The 23,025-nt window shown below is 34.7% G+C and overlaps 2 protein-coding genes across 2 annotated transcripts; both read right to left on the bottom strand.

Annotated features, from left to right (window-relative positions):
• Positions 1-219: 219 nt before the first annotated feature.
• LOC111414517 (dynein regulatory complex subunit 2-like) lies at positions 220-1,726 on the bottom strand. Its single transcript, XM_023045874.2, has one exon. It carries the CDS (start codon positions 1,720-1,722, stop codon positions 334-336), a length of 1,389 nt encoding a protein of 462 aa, XP_022901642.1. The 5' UTR covers positions 1,723-1,726; the 3' UTR covers positions 220-333.
• A 22-nt stretch (positions 1,727-1,748) lies between these two features.
• On the bottom strand, positions 1,749-22,957 carry LOC111414514 (angiotensin-converting enzyme-like). Its single transcript, XM_023045870.2, has 11 exons — positions 22,721-22,957; positions 22,471-22,668; positions 22,257-22,418; positions 16,053-16,305; positions 15,071-15,998; positions 14,873-15,016; positions 14,394-14,820; positions 13,012-14,333; positions 12,525-12,951; positions 2,094-3,415; positions 1,749-2,040 (listed from the first exon to the last, which is right to left on the bottom strand). Exons 1-11 carry the CDS (start codon positions 22,736-22,738, stop codon positions 1,833-1,835), a joined length of 5,409 nt encoding a protein of 1,802 aa, XP_022901638.2. The 5' UTR covers positions 22,739-22,957; the 3' UTR covers positions 1,749-1,832.
• Positions 22,958-23,025: the final 68 nt, after the last annotated feature.

Genomic DNA, 23,025 nt, shown 5'->3' on the forward strand with positions numbered 1-23,025 from the left:
ATTTCAAATTTGGGCTACTGTTTCACTAAATCGCGTACGGTTTGTTGTCTAACTCCATCTTCGTCAACCAGCAGACACACTTTCATCATGTTCACGTTTAATAATTTCCAATTTTTTTCCACTGTTAAAACTATCCATTACTACAGTACAGAAACGCGCTACAATACAGTATGTACCTACGCAATACGAATTTACACAGGAAGAATGAAAACGAAAGAATTTGTTAAAATTAAAAAATATATAAATCACAAGCATGGTTAATCTAAACCCGGATAATCGACACTTTACTGTAATTTTAAACTAAAACCAATACATTTATTTATTTTTAAATTTTTAATTCTTTTTAAAACCAAAATCTTGATTATTAAATTTCAACGCAGATTGTAGTCCACCATCAATATTAATAATTGGAACCCTCGGTTTTAATTGTTCACCTGGATTTTCATAAGCAACGCAATTCAAGCATTCACAATACTGATGAATTTTCTGTCTAATTCCTTTATTTTGCGATTCTAAAAATTTCTTTTCCTCGTACATGCTATATCGGATGGCATCCGCCTGTCCAAATCTTTTCCAAAACGTTTTTAATTCGTAGACGTCTCGAAAATACTCGCAATCCATTACGTTAACCTTAATGTTTTTCCCCAACATCGGGAATGGTAAAACTTTTTCTTGTATTGTTTCGTATTTACGACACATCGAGGCTAATTGCAAAATGTACGAACCTTTGGTTTCGATTTTTTTTAACGTATCCATCGCTTCATTCGCTTCGATGGTGAACAAAGTCAATTTGCTGTCGTCGAAATTAAGTTCTTTTTCCAATTGTGATTTTAACGACCAAAAAGTGTCCGCGTAAAAGTATCTTTCGATGATTAAATCGCCCGCTTTTTGTCCGATGGAACGGTGTAATCTGGCCGTTTCATATTTTAACTTTCTAATTAACTCGAAAAGTTGGGCGATTCTTTCCAATTGATTTTGCATTAATGTGTTAACTTGTTCTTCGGCAGCGTTTAAAATCAAATATTGTTTTCTTTTTTGTGCCGTCTTATCATTGAATGATGTTACGAAATCCATTGTGTCGTTCCAAACTTTCATGTATTTCTCGTGGATATCAAAGCTTAATTTTTGAAGGGCTTCGTTGTTTTTATTTTGCTCGTCTTCCATTCTCGCGCAATATTCGCAACGAATGTATTGTTCGTGTTCTTTTTGCATCATTTCTAATCCGAATAACATCATGTTTAAAAAGTCGACATCATCTCTGTGTTTGCTCATTAATCGTTCAACTTCTAATTCGTTAAACATTCTCATATTGCGTACTTCCGCTTTGCTATCTTGGTTCAATGCTTCTAATTGTTCTTTAAATAATAAAAATAATTTATTTACGTTTTCGCAATGATTCCGAATGTTCATCATGTATTGCTCCTCAGCTTCGTTTATGGCATCCATTAATAGGGATATTTGAAAATCTTTGGCATCTATGGCTATTTCAAAATTATGCCAAGCGTATTCTAATTGCTTTTTTATTTCTGGTATTCCGATGCTGAGTAATAAATCTTTCCATGATTTCTCATGCCTTTTAACGGTTAATCGTCCATATTTTAATTCGCGTTGGAGTTCATCGATTTTTAATTGACGCGCTTTGATTGCAGCCAAACGTTTCTTTTCGGCTTTTTTCGCCGCTTTTAAAGCTTTTTTTTCTTCTTTTGATAATTTCGGCGACATATCGATTTAAGGATTAAAATTACTAATTTGACAATTTTATTGACATGGTTTTGTTTTATTATTATAATAAAAAGGAAACAAAAACAATTTATAAATTAAGATAAAATTTTTTAGGCTAAAAATCGATAAACAAGTAATCCTACAAGAAGTGTTAGCATTGAAGATTTCGTGGTGAACGTGCCGCCGTTATATTCTTTCAAATATTTATAAAGCGGGTCAAAGTATTCCATTAAAGCTGAGGCATCTAAAGCTTCTTCCTCAGTCATGGCTTTTAATACTTCTTTCCAATGTTTGCTGGAACCCAGTTTCAAACCAACACTGGAATAAATAAAATCATTATAACATTAATACAACAAGATTCTTTTTTTTACCTTAATTGTGAGCCGGCTTCTTTGGAAGTATAAAAATCGCATTTATGCAAAGGTTTGCTGCTATCTTTAGGGTCATATTGTCCAGCAGTAATGCAAAGACTCCTATAAAATTGGAACTCCAAAATGTGTGCAACGAAATAGCTAATATACTGGTAATCCCCGGCAACGTGAAACTTCGCGCCGGGATCAAAATCGGTTTCGCTTCTTTGAACGGGCGGTTTAACTTTTTGAATGTTCTTTCTGTACTCCCACCATTTAGCGTTCCATTGATCTTCTGCAACCTCCCCGCTAAAGACGTCCCACCTCCATTTATCGATTAATAATCCAAAGGGTAAGAAAGCCACACGCTCCAAAGCCATATCCATTAAAGCGTTTATCGAAGCTTCTTCAGTATCTTTGTAATCTTTTAATAACTCAATTTTTTCTAAGTGCTGTGGGGTGGCAACTGAAAGAGCGATTGTATCGCCGACGGCTTCGTGAAAACCTGGATTAGCACCATCTCTTAATACAATAGGTTGATCTTTGTATTGTAAATAATATTGTATGTGGCCCATTTCGTGGTGAACCGTTATAAAATCTTCGTAATCAACTTCAGTACACATTTTGATCCTGAACGTTTTTGCGTCATAGAAATCCCAAGCAGAAGCGTGACATAAAACTTCTTTATCATTTGGTTTAATAATCATTGAATCATCACCATACGAAACGGAGTTGTCCAAAAGTCCTAAAGATTTGTAAAACTCGTTGGACATTTCAAACATTTTCTTGACGTCATAGCCAGCTTCTTGCATCGCTTTAGTAACGTCTACTTCGCTTTCATTTGGATATGGTTTAACTAATGGGGAGAGATTTATCCAAGATTGTGCCCACATATTTCCAAAAACGTGCGCGGGAATTAAACCATCTTCAATATCAATTTTATCTCCATATTTCTCTTTTAATTTACCACCAACGTACTTATGTAATTCATCGTACAAAGGCTCTATAGTTTTCCATAACTCTTCAAGGTTCTCAACGAAACCATCCGTTTCAAACGAAGACATCCACATCTCCCCTTTATCGGTGAAACTGTTCGCTTTGGCTGCTTCGTTAGATAATTCAACATACGTTTTATAGAGATTTCTCATTTTTGCACCGCTAGCCTTCCTCCATTCGGTCCAAGCGTACTCCAATTCATCGTAATCGTTTGATTTCGATAAAATCGATTCTATACCAGGTTCTAAATTTAAACCATCCTTTGAAAGATCACATTCTTTGTTAGTGTAAGGACAAATTTTTGCTGCACTGTAAATGTTGGTCATATCCGCAATTGTAGTTGTTAACTGAAATGAACATAACACAATTAATACCATTCTTTTAGATAATGAAAAATTTAGATTATTGGACTAAACGTAACTTAGGTTAGGTTATTAGCCTCAGAAATTCAGAAGTATGTTCAATGAATTCAATTCAATAAGATTTTTTGTTAAATCAGGAAAGATGAAAAAGTCAAGATTTAATCTGAAGTAAAAACCAACTATTTTCTTCATAGTTTTTCTTTCTTCGTATTATAGCACTTCCCGTTTACGTGGCATTTTGCCTATGTTTATTCAATCATTTCTTTCGGACCGTTCCTTTTGTGTCAGAGTGGGGAATGGGATCTCATCGGAGCATTTGATGGAAAATGGCGTTCCTCAGGGTTCTACTTTAAGCGTGGCCCTTTTTCTGATTGCTATGAATGGCGTAATATCCAATCTTAACCCAGAAATAGGAAGATCTTTATACGTGGATGACCTTTGTATATAAACTGACCGGCAAAAAAATACGGCCACTATAAATTAGCTAAAACTTCAAAGGTGGCTTTCTCGCGAACCGCGCATTCGATTTTGATGATTGTTTCTTTGATCGAAAGGTTGATTCTTCGGTAATAATCCTGCGATAGGAATTTTCATTTAGATTTTAATTTGAGCATATACGGGCTGCAAGAATGAGAAAAAGTTTTTTTTCTCGAAATTTGTTATACCCTGTGGGGTGCAACTGCTACAGCAGATGGTGTTAACTGGAATCAAACGGTAGCCCAATCTTTTCTGAACATTTTGTTTTTTTATTCACTCTATTATCTCTATTACTAACGAAGATGCAGTGTTTTAAAGCGAACGTCTGTGAAAACAAGACAAACAAGCATAAAAAATTTAAGGTGGCGCGCTAGGTAGCGTATGTCATTTGTTTCGAATAGTAAATTGATAGTTGTTAAAGATTTTCACAGTCTTTTAACATAATAGCAATCCCGTTGTCAGTAACTGATGTTGCGCGTATTGTTACTTTAATTGAGGATGACAAAAGTCAGCGATACATTGCCCATACCTTGGGTATACCCCGAACAACAGTTCAGGATGCCTGGAACAATATGTGGAAACAGGAAATTTCACTAGGCAGCAAGGTTTCGGTAGAAGACGAGTGACAACAGCAGTTGATGACCGATTTATTGTTCTAAACACTGTGAGGAATCGTAGAACGACAGCTGTAGAAACTCGGCATCGTCTTCAAATGATGCGTGGGGTTGACGTAAGGGAAAGAACCATTCATCGAAGACTTGATAAAAGTGATCTGACTGCAAGAAGACCTGCCAAAAGATCTCGGCTGCTCCAGAGACATCGGTCTTCAATTTGGGCACGTACATATGAATTAGGGAATGGAACAATGGGGTAAGGTGCTCTTCACTGACGAGTCCCGCTTTTGTCTCCTCCTATCGACTACACTCCAAGTGTGGAGACATCGTAATGAAAGGTTTGCGACCTGCACAATTTCGGAAAGAGTACCTTTCCATGAAGGTTCTATTCCCATTTTATTGGTGACGGATTCATGCTAATACATGACAATGCGCGATCGCACATAGCACGTGTGGTTAACGAATATCTTGATGAGGTAGGGTATTGAACGGATAGAGTGGCTAGCGTGCAGCCCGGACCATAACCCTATCGAATATCTTTGGGACCAACTTCAGAGACGCATTCGTCGTCGTTCTGTCCTACCGGACGACCTTCAAGAGTTACGAATTGCTCTTGAAGAAGAGTTTACCGCAATTCCTCAGGAATCAATTACAAACCTAATCAGTTCGATGCCGCGTCGACTACATGAGGTTATTTTGCCTCGTGGGGGGCACACACGCTATTAATTTTCGTGTTATTATTAATTGTTACATTAAATTAAATTTGTTTTCTTGTTTATTTGTCAACAGATGTTTACAATAATGAAGGACGTACGCAATTCTGTAATTCTAAGAAAATGTAAGTGCTTCTGCAAAACTGTTTCAGTTTTTGTTTTCAAGGTCAGTGATTTCAGGTGCCACTTTTAACACAGATTAAAAATCTGTATAGGCTTCATTGTAAATTCCTGGCCACAGAATCACCATCGAAACATTCGCGTTTTATAATTGTATAGTCCACAAATCTTTCATTTCAACGTCTTCATATTCACTCATCGATCATCGGGTGATAGACAAAACCACTACTCATCCGTGCAGATTGAATACGCGCTCGTCGATATCTTGGAAACAACCTCGGTCCTTTGGCAGCCATCTTACAGCGAGAGCACATCTAGCAAGTTTTCAGCGAATGGTTCTCTCACTGACATCAACAACATGCACCATTTGAAGACGACGCCGAGCTTCTACAGCTGTCGTTCTACGATTGCTTAGAACAATAAAACGGTCATCAGCTACTATTGTCACTCGTCTTGTTTTCACAGGAGAACGCTTTAAAATACTGCATCTTCGTTAGTAACAGAGATAATAGAGTGAATAAAAAAACAAAATGCTCAGAAAAGATTGGGCTACCGTTTGATTCCAGTTAACACCCTCTGCTGTAGCAGCTGCACTCCACAGAGTATTACAAATTTCGAGAAAAAAAAGGTTTTGTCATTCTTGCACCCCGTATATGCTCAAATTAATATCCGAATAAAAATTTCTATTGCAGGATTATTACAGAAGAATCAACCTTTCGATCAAAAAAAGAATCATCAAAATCGAATGATTGGTTCGCGAGTAAGCCAGCTTTGAAATTGTGGCTACATTTTAGTGGCCGGTTTTTTTCGCCGGTCAGTGTATTTAATAATAATAATAATAATGTCTTTATTACCAACATCAAATTAACAAATTAAATATTCTATACAAAACAAAAAAAATAAAATAAAATACTAAATTCACTAGTAAATTATAATAGTACGAAATGGCGAAGTTCAGTGCCGAGACACTGCTCAACTTAACCTTAAATTCCATTATAATAATATTCAAAAAATTCCAAAACGTTTAGCAACAAGCGAACAAACTAGATATATAAAGAAAATAATTAAAGAAATACCTCTGCCAGTACAGACAGAAACGGAAAAAAAAATGTAAAAAAAAAAAGAAAACTAATACTTAATAAATGCCACCTTCGCCTTACATTTAAATAGTTAGGATGGCCGTCTGTTGATCAAGTAAGCAACCAAACACTCGCTTTTTAAATGAGGAGACGCTTGCAAGCAGTTTCGTTTCAGTGGGTAAATCATTGTACATCTTTACAATCTGATAACTGAAGCTCCGTTTAAATAACTCCGTATTGTGGTTAGGAGGTGACTGAATCTCAAATTCATGTTATGAATGTCAGTGCGATATTGAATTTTTTGGCATAAATATTGAGGCTTTTCTCTCTGAATTATGTTGTAATAAAACACACAACAATGCAGCTGCCTCCTACGGACCATATTAAGCCATTTTACCTCTGTCAACTTATGTGAAATTCTGTCATACTTCCTAATCCCGAAAATAAATCGCAGACAGGCGTTCTGAACCCTCTGTATGCGCTGCTCATCGACCCTAAGTAAAGACGGCCCATACACCACATCTCCAAAATTAAATTTTGATAAAATCAGCGCATTACAAAGTAGAGTCTTAGTGTTGACAGTGAGAAGATGGCGAGAGGGGTAAAGAGCTTTTAGTTTACCAAACGCACCCTGAAGCATACTTGACACGTGACTTCGGAATCTCAAATCCGAATCCATCACCAACCCTAAATTACGTGCTTCAGATACAATGGGGAGCGTTGATCCGTTGACATCTCCACCATAACGCAAAATATCCATTTTTCGGCCAAATATCATAACTTTTGATTTATTCAGATTGATTACTAAACTGTGATGGTTGGCGGCAGACACCAGATCCGACAATATATTCAATAAATTCAGATAATGTTGTTGTTCTTGAGGTTTATATGATATATACACCTGAGTATCGTCTGCGTAAAAATGAACTTTGCAGTACTTAAAAATATTACTTAAAGGTGCTGTGTAAATTGAGAATAGGGTTGGGGAGAGCACAGAACCCTGCGCCACACCCGACCCAAGAAGGCGTACATTAGATTGATGGTTAGACAGCTGCACGTATTGTTGACGATCACTCAAAAAATTCTCAAAGAATGCAACTGCTGAATCTTCCAGCCCATAGTGCTTTAAAATAGTTAGTAAGAGGTTGTGATTTACTGTATCAAATGCCTTCGTGTAATCCAATAGAACAAGTATAGTCATGTACCCTCTATCTGTTGCACCCATTATGTCATCGATTACACACGTTAAAGCAGTCGTACAAGTGTGACCATGTCTAAATCCAGAATGAACCGAAGGAAGGATGTTATTAATTTCCAGGTGATGCTGCAGTTGAACATTAATAATTTTTTCCATGATTTTTGACATTGCCGTTAGTATACTTATTGGACGAAGGTCAGAAACGAGGATCGGATTAGCAACTTTTGGAATCGGGCGCACGACTGCTACTTTCCACAAAGAAGGAAATACACTATTTTGAATACAAAAATTAACAAGATGTGTGACATAAGGCAGTAGAAATGGCATACAGTATTCTAATGTTTTAACCGATACTCCATCGGTTTCATTTGAAAGGATCCACAGTACAACAACTTAATAATTCACTTCAGCCTGCCATCAACACTATATTGGAGAACACTATATCGATTGGTTATAAGGTATCTGTGCAAAAAACAAAGTGTGTTCTATTCTCTAGACGATATCGTCATCAAGAAAATCCCTCTTTGTATTTACAAAGTATCCGTATTGGTGTTGTTCCTGAAATTAAATTCTTAGGGATGATATTCGATGCCAAGTTACGATGGCAGATCCATATTCAGTACATTATTTCGCGTTGTCGGAAATCATTAAATCTACTGCGCGTTTTATCTGGTACAAGGTGGGGGGTTGATACTACAGTGCTGAAGATGTTGTATAAACGTGTGATATTGCCTGTTATTGATTATGGTAGTGTGGTGTATTTCTCTGCAAGAATAACCGTACTCAAAAAACTTAATGTAATACACAATCTTACAATACGGTATATACTTGGGGCTTTTCCCACTAGTCCGGTTCATAGTTTGTATTGTGAGTCTGGTATTGCTCCCCTTCACCATCGGCGTAATTGGCAAATTCTTAATTATTTTGTAAAAACCTGAGCACCCAATCTCTATATTATTTTCCCAACAGCCACCTGTGTACAGATTAACAGCCACAAGACCGGCAATAGTAAGAGCCAAAGAACTGCTGGGAACTTTAGATTTTACGATGCTTTCTTTATGCAGTATCGAATTTACTCCTTGGCTGTTAAATAAACCCGTTTTCAATTTAAATCTTACATGTTATGCTAAAGAGAGTACACCACGGGAATTACTTAGAGCTGAATTTAGAAATATAATCAATGCCTATGATGATGCTGTTTTTATTTATACTGATGGTTCCAAAAAGGAGAGTGGGGTTGGTTTCGCGTTTGTGGTTGGGGATAGTAATTATTCATGGAGCTTACAGAGTTTTGCGTCTTCTTTGCGGAGTTATATGCCATCTTCCAGGCTCTGTTATTCATCCGTATGAGTCATAATGGAAATAACTTTGTCATAGTTTTTAAATAAAATTGTAGTTTTGAGTGCTCTTAAATCATTACAAGCAATGTGTCCAAATGAACCGATGGTACGGATGGTTGGAGAATTGTTACATGTTATCTTGCTTTCTGGAAAACAGATCGTATTTATATGGGTGCCCGGTCATATCGGCATTGAGGGTAATGAAAGGGCAGATAAAGCAGCAGGACACGGGGTTGACGATAACAGTGTTGACGTCAGTGTATGTCGTCATAAGGATATCATAAGGCATCTTAAATTTCTGGTATAGTAGACGCCACGAGAGCTGGCAGTAAATCATCATTTTCCGCTCTTACAAATGCCATACGTAGTTCACAAACCGCTAGAGAGTAATGTGTGTTGGAAAGAGATAGCATTAGTTTAATATGTCTGCTGTACAGTTCAAATGACCTCGTCGAAAAAGTACGTCTGTTCTTCTAAGGGATGTCACTCTATAATTATAACCTCAAATCGCAACGTCTTGTGAGCGTTGTCATGAATCTGTTAGTTTTTTCACAAGCCGAAAATGTTTTCTTTGAAAGGAAAATCATTAAATAATATCTTTGACAATGTTTGACATATAACCTCCATTACTAACATAACCTACATTTAAATGTATGTGGTGAAATAATCTAAGTCGTACGTCCATATCTTGATTCATACCATTTTTAAGCGATCTGTCACTGCCAGCTCTCGTGGTTTCTACTATATATAACAAATGCCAGAATAACTGGCAACACAATGAAAGCTTTCTACGCCGTATCAAACCCTTAATAAAACCTTGGAATCAGCCCATTATCTTCAATAGATTAGAACAGGTGAAACTAGCGAGATTACATATAGGACATACACAACTAACTTCCGGTTATTTGTTAAAACGAGAACCAAGACCTGTATGTTTGGGCTGCGAAGTTCATCTCACGGTAATGCATATCCTGCTAGACTGTGAATTATATGCCAACGAGAGACAATTACATAATTCTGGTATAGTCATTAATGCTGCGATCCATTTCTGTGAGTCACTTCTCTCCATTGCTTCATTGTAATTTTTGGGTACGTTTTCTAAAGTGTCGATGTGCATGCCAGGTGTGATTCACTTAAATCGTTACCTTTTAAATGGTTTGGTAGTTTCCTTGGACTTTGACTTTGTCTCAAAGGTTATGTCTGATCTTTCCGATTTTTGAGTTGTTTTGTTGCATTTTTATTCTCTCTTTCCTCTTGTGTTTCATTGTCTACTTCCTTCTGTTTCTTTACATGTCGGTTACTTATTTAATTGGTGTTCTCAATTATCGTATTCTGAAATTTTGAACTTGTCAGTCATAAAATCATAAAATTTCTTGTTCCAACATCTAGCATATGCCTCCTTGAGTCCGTATAAGTGTTTTGTTAGTTTATAAATATATCAGTTTCTTTGTTCACATCCTTCTGGTATAGTCATTAATATATCCTCTTCTAAGTCTCTATGCAAAAATGCAGATTTTATGATGCTGCGATCCATTTCTGTGAGCCACTTCTCCTCATTGCTTCATTGTAATTTTTGGGTACGTTTTCTAAAGTGTCGATGTGCAATGCCAGGTGTGATTCACTGAAATAGTTATCTTCTAAATGGTTTGGTAGTTGTTTCCTGGGACTTTGACTTTGTCTCAAAGGTTGTGACCGATCTTTTCGATTTTTGAGTTGTTTTGTTGCATTTTCATTCTCTCTTTCCTCTTGTGTTTCATTTTCTACTTCCTTCTGTTTCTTTACGTGTCCGTTCTTTATTTAATTGGTGTTTCAGTCAGATCATTATCAGTGTATTCTATCATCATGCAAGTGTCAGCGTTTGAGTCGAACTTCTTCCTTAATTGTTTTAGTTTTAAGTTGTACGCAATACATCCAAATACTTTTATTTTCTTGAAGTTGATTTTCTTTGATAAAACATTGTTTTCTTTTAACGCTGTTGTTCGGAGTTCTGTTTATTAGATAAGCAGCACAATAAGTTGCTTCTCCGCACATATTTTTGTCCAGTTTTGAATCTAATAACATAGTGTTTTGTTTGCTCTTTCAGCAATTCCGTTTTATTCAAGTGTGTTCTGGTGTTTAATTCATTCCTCTTTACAGAATGATTGAAAATCCTTTCACAAGTACTCAAGTTCCATTGTCACATGAAACGCGTTTGCATGATTCTCGTTTACTTCATATTGTATTTTGTAGAGATTGTCTTCCTTTTTAGCTAGTACTATTATTTTTTTTATTTTTGATCAGTACAGCTTTTTCCTTATCAAACTTTATCTTACTTTCTACGATAGCGAGCTTTTGTACCGAAAGTAGGTTACATCTCAGATCTTTTACGTGCAGACATTTTTTTCTTTCTGCCATTTCAATTATTAGTCCAAGAATAATTTCAATTTCTGGTTGGTACAGCCAAACGTGTTTCTTTCTTGAAGTAATTTCTTATATTTGCTAGATGATCAGTTGCCCCTGATGGCAGATAGAATTCTACTCTGTTAGGTTTGTTCTTGATCGGGTTTTCATAAACGATAAATGCCAATTTTTCATTTTCGCCGTCGTCACTCTTCTCAGCAACGTGAGCTTCTCTTTTCTTGCAATTAAATTTCAAAGTTGTGAAATGTTCCTATCCATTTCTTTGTTCGATCTCTATTCTTCGCTAACTTGTTAAAAGCAGTTTTATTTTCTTCAAAATTATCATCATTATTCATTTTACGTTTCAATTCTTAATCCAATTATTTGGCCTTGACGTAAATTTCTACAATCTACAGTAAGTTTTTCTCTTTCAACGAGTTCTAAGGCTGTTGCTATATTATCATAGCTTCTGGGTAGTGTTAGCAGTAAATGGCATACCACATCTGTGTTTTCTAAGGCAGCTCCGAAGGCTTTTAAACTCTAATTGTTTCGTCAAATTTCAGAAAATGACTTTCTAACGATTCTTTAGATGAAAGTTTCATGCATAGTAATTTTCTGCACAAGTACAATTGGTTTGCAATACTTTTTCTTTCGAACTAATTTTCTTAGTACTTTCCAATTTTGTAGATCTTTAATTAGTTGTAGATAAATTTCTTTTCTTTTGAATTCTTCAGCAGTTCCTACAGTTTCTATGCATTTGTTAACGTCTGCGTGATCCAGGTAGGAAATTGCTGGTAGTCGAAATTTCTAATGATTAAAGTTCTCGCCGTCGAATTGACAAATTCTTAATTCCTAATTTCTGGGCGTTCTAACTGTGTTCTGGACGCATAACCTGATGAAATAATAGCCGGAGTTCGCCCATAACAGTGGTTTTATTGTATTTAACACTACATGTATCTAACTAAACTAGTTACTTCAGTTCGGCGTAGTTTACATCACTAACTTTTACAAACCGGTTTTAACGGTTTCTTAGAGCGACTTGTTATTACTTTCGACAGCGCAAACGCGGCTTTCGGCTCATTTACGTTTACACATTCGCATAACCAAAAAAGTCTTTCAACTAATTCTTTGAAACCGATAAATTTTTCGAAATAATTTATGTAATAATATTTACCTTTGATAACTTATCCGAATCTAAAGCAGCATTCCCCAAAACTTTTAACAAATGGATTTGCCTCTTAAGATCCTCATCTTTGTAATTATCCTCAATCAAATACTGGAACGTGTTCGTCCAATGTTCCTTTTTAAAGTCTGCAAGCGCCAAGGTTTGTTTAACATCTTCTTTTTGTGCCTCTTCATTATTAACATCTGTGGCTAAATTCCAAGCTGCTTCCACTTGGTTATAATAGAACGTTTTGGATTCTTCGTTATAATCATTTAACAAGGCTTTAATTTCAGCTTCATTCTTATTTTGCACTTTTAGCCATTGATACAACGGTTTGAAGTAGTCCATAAGAGCCGAAGCATCCAAAGCATCTTCTCCAGTCATTGCTTTTAAGACTTCTTCCCAATGTTGGCTGGAACCCAATTTCAAACCAGCACTGAAATAAATAAACACAAATAAAATACTAATATAAAAAGACATCTTTTTTGGAGATTACCTTAATTTTGTTCCGGCTTCTTTGGACTTATAGAAATCGCATTTATGTAAAGGTTTATTCTCATCATTAGCATCATACTCCCCAGCCGCGATACAAAGACTTCTATAAAGTTGAAATTCCAAAATGTGTGCAACAAAGTAACTAATATACTGGGAATCTCCAGCAACGTGATACTTCGCGCCTGGATCGAAATCGGTTTCACTTCTTTGAACGGGCGGTTTAACTTTTTGAATTTGTTTTCTGTACTCCCACCATTTATCGTTCCATTTATCTTGAGTAACCGTTCCGCTAAATACGTCCCATCTCCATTTATCAATTAATAATCCAAACGGTAAGAAAGCGACCCGCTCTAAAGCCATATCCATCAAGGCGTTCATTGAAGCTTCTTTATCATCTTCATAATCTTTTAATAAACCAATTTCTTGTAAATGTTTTGGGGTGGAAACTGAAAGTGCGATTGTATCACCAATAGCTTCATGAAAGCCGGGGTTAGCACCATCTCGTAAAGTAATCGGTTGATCTTTGTACTGCAAGAAATATTGGATGTGACCCATTTCGTGATGAACCGTTATAAAATCTTCGTAATCAATTTCAGTACACATTTTGATCCTGAACGTTTTTGCGTCATAGAAATCCCAAGCAGAAGCGTGACATAAAACTTCTTTATCATTTGGTTTAACAATCATTGAATCATCACCATATGAAACGGAGTTGTCCAAAAGTCCTAAAGATGTGTAAAACTCGTTGGACATTTCAAACATTTTTTTGACATCATAATCAGCTTCTTCCATCGCTTTAGTAACGTTTACTTCGCTCGCATTTGGATATGGTGTAACTAATGGGGAGAGATTTATCCAAGATTGTGCCCACATATTTCCAAAAACGTGCGCGGGAATTAAACCATCTTCAATATCAATTTTATCTCCATATTTCTCTTTTAATTTACCACCAACGTACTTATGTAATTCATCGTATAAAGGTTTTACGGTACTCCATAAATCATCGAGATTTTGAACAAAATTTGTCGTTTCAAACCAAGACATCCACATCTCCCCTTTATCGTGAAAATTGTTTGCTACGGCTGCTTCATTAGATAATTCAACATACTTTTTGTAGTGATCTATCATTTTTGCACCGCTAGCCTTCCTCCATTCGGTCCAAGCGTACTCCAATTCATCGTAATCATTTGATTTCGATAAAATCGATTCTATACCAGGTTCTAAATTTAAACCATCCTTTGAAAGATCACATTCTTTGTTAGTGTAAGGACAAATTTTTGCTGCACTGTAAATGTTGGTCATATCAGAAATAGTATTCGTTAACTAAAAAAATATAAAAACGAAAAATTAAAAGAAGACATCTAAAAATTGGAAATAAATTACTTCTGATAACTTCTCTGTGTCTAAAGCTGCGTTCCCCAAAACTTTTAAGAAATGAAGTTGTCGCTTAACATTTTCATCTTGGTAGTCATCTTCATTTAGATATTGGAATGTGTCAGTCCAATGTTTCTTTGTGAATTCGGCAAGTGCTAAAGTTGCTTTAACTTCTTCATTTTGTGCGTCTGTATTGGCTACGTCTGTGGCAAAGTTCCAAGATGCCACCACTTGGTTATAATAGAAAGTTTGGGCTTCTTTGTAGTAATCGTCCAAATAAGTTTTTAGGGCTTCTTCATCCATGTTTTGAATTTTTAACCAATTATATAATGGTTTGAAATAATCTAAGAGAGCTGATGCGTCAAGATCAGTTTCGCCAGTCATTGCTTTTAAAGCTTCAGACCAATGTTTACTAGCTCCTAAAGATAATCCATCCCTAAGAATTATAAATTTATACTTGTTATTAAATCATTAATTATCATTAATACTTTAATTTCGTTCCGGCAGCAGTTGATTCGTAGAAATCACATTTATGTAAAGGCTTCTCATCTGGTTTTTCGAGGTTGTATTCACCTGCAGCTGCGCAAAGACCTCTATACATTTGAAATTCCAAAATGTGAGCTACAAAATAACTAAAAGATAAAAGTTAATCGGTGATTTTAACAAAATGATTTTTTGAAAATTACTTTATGTATTGGGAATCTCCAGCAACGTGGTATTTAGCAGCCGGATCAAAATCGGTGTCTTTGCTTTCAACTGGTCGCTTAACTTTTTGAATCTCCTCCCTATATTTCCACCATTGCTTATTCCAATCTTGCTCTGTAACTTTTCCATTAAAAACATCCCACCTCCATTTATCTATTAATAATCCAAATGGTAAGAATGCAACTCTTTCTAAAGCCATGTCCATTAAGGCATTAATTGAAGCTTCCTCGGAGTCAACATAGTTTTGGAGTAAACCAACTTTTTCTAGATGTTTTGGCGTGGCAACAGAAAGTGCAATTGTATCACCAACGGCTTCGTGAAAACCTGGATTAGCACCTCCTCTGAGTGCAATTTGAAGTTGTTTATATTGAAGGTAATATTGGATGTGTCCCATTTCGTGATGGACGGTTATAAAATCCTCCATGTCGATTTGCGTGCACATTTTAATTCTAAAATCTGATCCATCGCAAAAATCCCAAGCGGAAGCGTGACATAAAACATCTTTATCATCCGGTTTCGTAATCATCGCCTTCGCTCCGTACGACATTGCGTTATCTTCAAGACCAAGAGAGGTGTAGAATTTATTGGATTCCTCGAACATTTTTAGAACGGTATAACCTTGCTCGAGCATGGCTTGAGTAACATCAACAGCACTAGCATCAGGATATGGTTTTACCAAAGAACCTAAATTAACCCAGGATTGCGCCCACATATTTCCAAAAACATGAGCCGGAATTAAACCATCAGCAATATCCAGTTTTTCCCCATATCGAGTTTTTAATTTCTTTGAAACGTATTTGTGAAGTTCGTCGTAAAGCGGTTTAACCTGATTCCATAAACCATCGAGTTTTGATTCAAAGTTCTCAGTTTCGTAAGCTTCTTGCCATAATTCAGCAGCGTTGTGTTTACCTTAATCAAGAAAAATAAATTATTAATTTTCACTAAATTGAGATATTACTTTACCGTTTTTAACTGCAATTCTGTTTTTGAGTTCAACGTATTTTTGATATTCGGGTTTAATTTTAGCTCCTGTTGCATCTCTCCATGCTGTCCATGCGTAAAGTAATTCATCGTAATCGGTTGATTCAGACATTATTTTTTCTATTCCTGGTTCTAATGTTAATAATTCCGATGCCGTGCAAGTATCTTTTGTTTTATATGGACAAATTTTTGCTGTACTATAAATGTTACTCATTTTATTCGTTATTTCTGTAAACTAAAAGAAAATTTTATTATAAATACTATATGTTAAGACCTCAGTTGAGAATCTGAAGGCTCTGAATTTTGTATATCAATACGAAATCGCCTGTTTTAAAAGATTGTAGCGCCTCGCCCACAATTGAAGATTAATCTTTTTCAAGATATATAAAGAATGATTTCACACTCAATTGAAATGGAATGTGAGATAGCTGGAATCTATTTAACGCAGTTAGATATAATCATCATGACTACCTACGTACAGATCTCTGAACGCTAATTTAAACACATTTCTTGAACCGGAAACCAAAATCGTCATAACAGGAGATTTCAACATAGACACTTTAATATTCAATGGGGCTACACGGGAACTCATTAATACTATGGCTTGCTGGGGTTTAAAGTCAACTAGCTCTGAATACACAAGAGAGTCTGTAACAACTAGAACCTCAATTGATGACATATTCACGAATGTCGATCTATACACCATTAACATTCTTAAATCTGGGATTTCTGACCATCATAGAATCGTTTTAAACTTACCAACTATTCCAGTAGTCAACACCAAAACCAGAATGCGACGTTTAACACAATACGGACAATTGCAGTTCAAAAATGTATTGGAAAATGAAACTTGGAACACTGTTTTTAATACAGTAGGGGCTGAAAACAAACACGATGTTTTTCTAAATTTATATTTACACTTCGTGAATATCGCCTTCCCAATTCAACAAAGACCACGTAAAAGAAAACAATATGTAATGAATGCTCAAACTCTGCAGGTGAAAGAAACTGTGGCTATGAGGTATTAGCCAACATAATAATTAATTATTTCTATTATTATTTGTACTATTAACTACGATTGATAATCTTTTAGTTTACTAGCTTTTACTTACCAAAAATAACAAACAGAAGATCAAATAAATGAAATTATTAGAACAAAAAGTTAATGACAAAAATTAGATTTGAATAAAAACATAAATTTATAATATAAATTTGTTATTAAATTGAATTTGGAAATGCAATAAAATACATTAAATTATTTATTTCGTTGTCTTCCGGAACTAATAAATTCTTTATCAATTTTTTGAAATTTTTCCTTGTGATGGGCGTTAGGTTTGTTAGGCATCTCTCATTAAGTGATCGACACGTCTTGTGCGAAAGTTTATTACATTCGCCATCAATACAAAATAAATTTCAAATATCCGCGGTGGAATAATTTACCATGATGTTCAATAACTTACACCCGTCGTCAAATGTAACTAATGGCAACAATAATACAAACATGGACCAAAAACTGTCAAAATTCCATAGCTTTCTAATAAAAAATCCTGTATTTCGTGCATGTTTTAATAAATTTCGCAATATAAGGCAAACTACAATAAATAGGTATGGGAATGTTTATAGATAATTTGTAGAGAATTAAATTCTCTTTCTGATAGGCTAAACTCAAGATAGACCAAAATAACTCGAAAACGAAAAACGCTAGGTACCAATAACATTTATCAACTTATCAAGTCAACCTATTTTTTTACGTACAATTAAATTGTGTAATAAAAACTATAACATTCCATTTAAAATAGCGCAGTTATGGTCTACTTCCGGTAGACCGGAAGTGGCGGCCATCTTGAAAATATGTTAGATCGAAAGTGCCGAATGAACAACCCATGCTACCAAAATTTCAAATCTCTACGAATAGTGGAACCTGAAAAAGTTTTAACGAACCAGTTACGTGAGACACCCTGTATAAGTTGTTTTTTAGAAATTCCAACGTTTTTGAGATATAATCATTTTTCTATATTATAACACAACCAGCATTTTTGTCAGCTTTAACGAAGAACGGTAGTGTCGTTCAGTGTCGTCCACTTTACATCTTTATTTTCCGTTATTTCAGTTTTTAAATCATTTTATCTACAACTATTGAATTATCTATTCGTTATACATTTGATTTTTGTCGGGTAATGACACCAATTACTCATGACTGACAAAGTGTTGAATAATGAAGCCATTATTCCACAGTTCTGACGCGACCTTGGCGTTTTGATGGTAAATATCTTTTTGTTAGAGGTTTTGCATCTTTTACATCATCATACAAAGAATAATTTCGCCGAGGTCGCTTGCGGGTGAGGCGCTGAATTTGGTATATCAATACGAAATTGTTAGCTTTTGAGATATACAGTATGTCCACGGAAAAGGTGTTGAATAAGAAAAACCTTTTTATTTTTAATTTTATCGAAAAATGTTAATGTTGATAAAAAATTTTGCTAGTTCTTAGAGTAAGATTGGGATAGAAACATTTAACATATTTTATACGCCGGTGTGCAGAAAATTGAAAAAACTTTAAATGGTACAAGAGTAAAGTGCATTTATTTGAGAAGATAAGGAAATAAGTTACTAGGAAAAGTTGTTCAAAAGTAAAAGGTAGTCTCTAATACCAATTTTCGAAAAAATCGGCCTACTTTTATTTATTTGTGATCATTAAATTTATTTTAATATCAATTAACTAATTCCAAATCAACAATGCACAAGTTGTAAGTTTATTTACTCAAACACACTACCACCCTGTTGGGCACATGCCTTTAAACGAACAACTAATTCATCAAAACTTTTTCGAACCTCATGTGAAAATATTGAAGCAACGGCATCTCTAATTTCATCCTTTAATTGATCAGTAGTGGCATTTATTTGAAGTGTGCGATAAACAATTTATTTCAATCAGCCCCATAGGAAAAAATCCATTAATTTAAATCTGGACTCCTAGTCTAACCATCGTCTAACCGTTGCCGAATAATGTGCTAGGCATCCATCAAGGAAGTTTTGTTAACATAGCTAAATAGCTATTCGCATTACAAATAGTGTCAAAGAAGTATGGCCCTATTCTAAATATGGCACTACTCCAATATCGTGCATGTTGCGAAGCCACAACACCATTGGTCGAAAAAGTTGATCCATCAGAAAACATTATTTTCTTATGAAGTACTCTTTCCATACTGCCAATCCACAGACAAAAATCCAAACGTTTTGCTCCATCGCCGATTTCCAAAACATGATTATAAACTGGCTTGTATGGATGTATCTTGTTGTGTTTTAATATCTTGTGAATTTGCGACTTTTTAACAAATTGGAGATTTTCAGCTCTTCTTCTTAATGATAATTTCGGGTGTACCTCTACTGAATGTAATACCAACAAAGTGCTTGCATCATTTTCATCGTACCTCTTCTTTTCTCTAGGTATTCGCAACAATGACCCAGTGCTTAAAAACTTGAAAATTTATTTACGGCAAGTAGTCTCAGAAACGTACACATTGAGGAATTTTTCATTAAATTCCTGAATAATTCGACGATAACATTTTTCGCCTTTCCCATAACATTGCACCAAGTAAATTTTTTGCTGTAAAGTAAGCATTTTAAGCTGACAATACTACGGCTAATAAAGTATAAAAGCGTCAATAAAGCTTGTAAGTATCAACGCCTACTAGTACAAAAATGATCACAAATAAATAAAAGTAGGCCGATTTTTTCGAAAATTGGTATTAGAGACTACCTTTTCCTTTTGAACAACTTTTCCTAATAACTTATTTCCATATCTTTTCAAATAAATGCACTTTACTTTTGTACCATTTAAAGTTTTTTCAATTTTCTGAACACCGCGTATGAAATGAAGGGGTCGCGAGAAAGAAATGCCAAGCATCATTTTGGCCTAACCGAATTTAGCAGTGCTGTCTATGAGTAAATTGAACAAATTACAAGCAGCACTGTTTAGATTTCAATTATTGCCGTTAGATTGCTCTGTATTTGCATTGCATTTTATTACCTCAACTGGTTGTTTGCAAAGTTTTGGGGAAGACAGTGTCAAGCTCCTCATGAGAAATGGAGGGAAACAGGAAATGTGTTAGAAATCTTAAAGATTATTATGAAAACCTAGAAGACTTGTATGAAGAATTTGATGACAGTGACAGCGATCCCAATTATTTAGCAACAAACCCTCCCTACACCAAAACTGTCATGTGGACCTGCATTTTACTGCAGGAAACTGTGGACCTATAACGTAGGTATCCATAACTGCACTTCTGGACAAGGTTTTATGTTCATGTGGGATGAATCAGTTGGAAAAAGGGGTAGTGATGAAATAGGAAGCTGTATTATAAAGTACTTATTAGTAGGAAATGTCCACGCAAAGAAGTTGGTAATATTTACCGACAACTGCGGAGGACAAAATAAAAATTGGAATATAATGTCGCTTTGGTCACACCTTGTAGCTAGTAAACGTTTTGAAACAATAGAACATTACTTCTTGATAACTGGGCATACTTATCTTTCATCAGACCGTGACTTTTCAAAAATAGAAAAGTATCATATCAAGCACTGCCAAAATGTGTACAGTCCTGGGCAATGGAGAGAGATAGTAGCAAAGTGTGGAACAAAACACTGAACTTCATCGTAACATGCATGATGAGTGAGGATTTCCTCGATTTGTCTAGGGTGCAAGAGACCTACTTTAACACAAAAAGCAAGTTTTGTACAGATGGTGTTACTCCTCCACGATTTTCCAAAGCTATTTGCTTTAAATTTGACAGCGAAGAACCTTTTCAAATGAAACTCAAACACTTGATGAATGAAGAGTTTTTAGTGTTGAACCTAAAGAAACGTGGAAGGAGTTCTATTCCAGCACTACATTTAAAAAGAAATGCGCCCAACAAAATCAATAAGAAAAAATTAGATGATGTCAAATCCTTGATGCAATACATTCCTCCCATCTACCATGGATATTACAATGGCCTACAGTCTTCCGCTGAAGTAGACGACCAAAAGGAAGATGTTGTTGTATTTGAAAAGTATCTTTTTGGTTAAGAGTATTTTTTGTCGATGACAGTGTGTGTTTTAATAAAAGTACAAACAAACCTAATGTCTTTTATTTTTGGGGAAAAAATGCCAAGCAACATTATTCAGTGCATATTTTTCTATACAACCATTTTTATCTTATAATAGCGTTTTTTTTACCTACATCTTCACTTTTAACGGTATATAGATACATAACCTTTGTATTAAAAAACTTTGGTTTGTTGTCTGCACTAAAATGTTATTTATGGATTTAGTCAAACTTTCAACTTGCTATATCTCAAAACACCAAACATGATGCTTGGCACTTTTTTCTCCCGACCCCTTCAAATATGTTAAATGTTTCTATCCTAATCTTACCCTAAGAACTAGCAAAATTTTTTATCAAGATTAACTTTTTTCGATAAAATTAAAAATAAAAAAGTTTCCACCTTTTCCGTGGACATACTGTATAATGTTCTAAGTATTTAATCTGAAGGTTTATTTTAATTAGAAGCACCCATTAAAGATATTTAATATTTATCATCATGATAAAAAATTAATGGAATACAAGTGCTAAAACATAAAATTATTTGAGATCAAATCGCATCTCGCCGATGTAATTACATTTATAGACAGATAAAGAAATACAACTTCATTACATTCATATATTTAATGTTAAAAATTGATTATGTGAAAGCAAAAATCATCAGGATTCATAATATTTGAGTAAAAAATTTTGTAATCAATCATTTTAAAGCTCAACTAGTTTCCGAATTTAGTTTATAATTAATTGATTAATAAATGTTCTCCAAAAAATTCTTTTAAAACTTTATTAATCCCCAATATGAAGCTAATCTAATCAGTAATAATTAGATCACATTATACACTTCAACGGTTTCTCGTTTGAAGTGTTTACGTGCGTTCAGATTTTATCTAAAACCTGTAAATATTTCTCATATCCGAATATGACAATTAATCTCGTTATCATCTAATTTATTATGTTGACATCAAACGTTATGATTGTGAAATAAATTGTTGGTTGTATTAAAAATAAATTTAATAAAAAGATTATTACCTTTTTATCTGTAAGTCTCGATGCTATAGACACTATGTCTTTAAAAATAATCATTTTTTTAAATTTTATCTTACCTCTTTTAAATCGGCTTCGTCTAATGCAGCATTTCCTAAAATTTTTAATTTTTTTGCTTGACGTTTTAATTCTTCGTTTGTAAATTCCTCTTCGTTAAGATCTTGAAATTTCTCTTCCCATATTTGTTTTCTTTCAGCGGCGATTTTCATGGTTTTTTCCACCTAAAATTTAAAAAAATTAAATTTGTTTAAATAAAATTTGATGAGATCTTACTAAAGTTGTTTCTAATTCTGTATTTGCTATATCGGTGGCATAGTTCCATTCGGCGTTTTGTAATTCGTTGCACATTTGCACCGCTTTAGTTTGATATTCATTTGTTAAATAAGCCCCAAATTCGGATTCTGTAAGTCTTGAGGAAACGACGCTTGCAGATTGAGACGATTTAAGGAATAATCCAAGGATTAATACGAGCTTAAAAAAAAAACATTAATTTACGATTATTTTTGGATTATTTATTACCCACAGAATAAATTCTCTTCATCCTAAAAAAATTGTTTTCACTCAAGCACTAAAATATCTTTTGATCACCATTAACTTGGAACTCACTCAAATTTCACCCTTTATATACCTTCAAAATCTTTAATCTTCCGCCTTATCAATAAAAGCAAATAATAGATTAGGATTTTTTTGCACTTTTTAATGGATTGAACTTGTAAACAAAATTTTGATGTACTGCTTATAGAAGTCGGTTATGAAATGACTTTGTTTCGTGATATGTTGCGAATTTTAATGAACAACAACGGCGACACACATCTAATCAAGGTTCTC

Source organism: Onthophagus taurus, chromosome 3 (genome assembly GCF_036711975.1).
Source record: "Onthophagus taurus isolate NC chromosome 3, IU_Otau_3.0, whole genome shotgun sequence".
Taxonomy (NCBI): domain Eukaryota; kingdom Metazoa; phylum Arthropoda; class Insecta; order Coleoptera; family Scarabaeidae; genus Onthophagus; species Onthophagus taurus.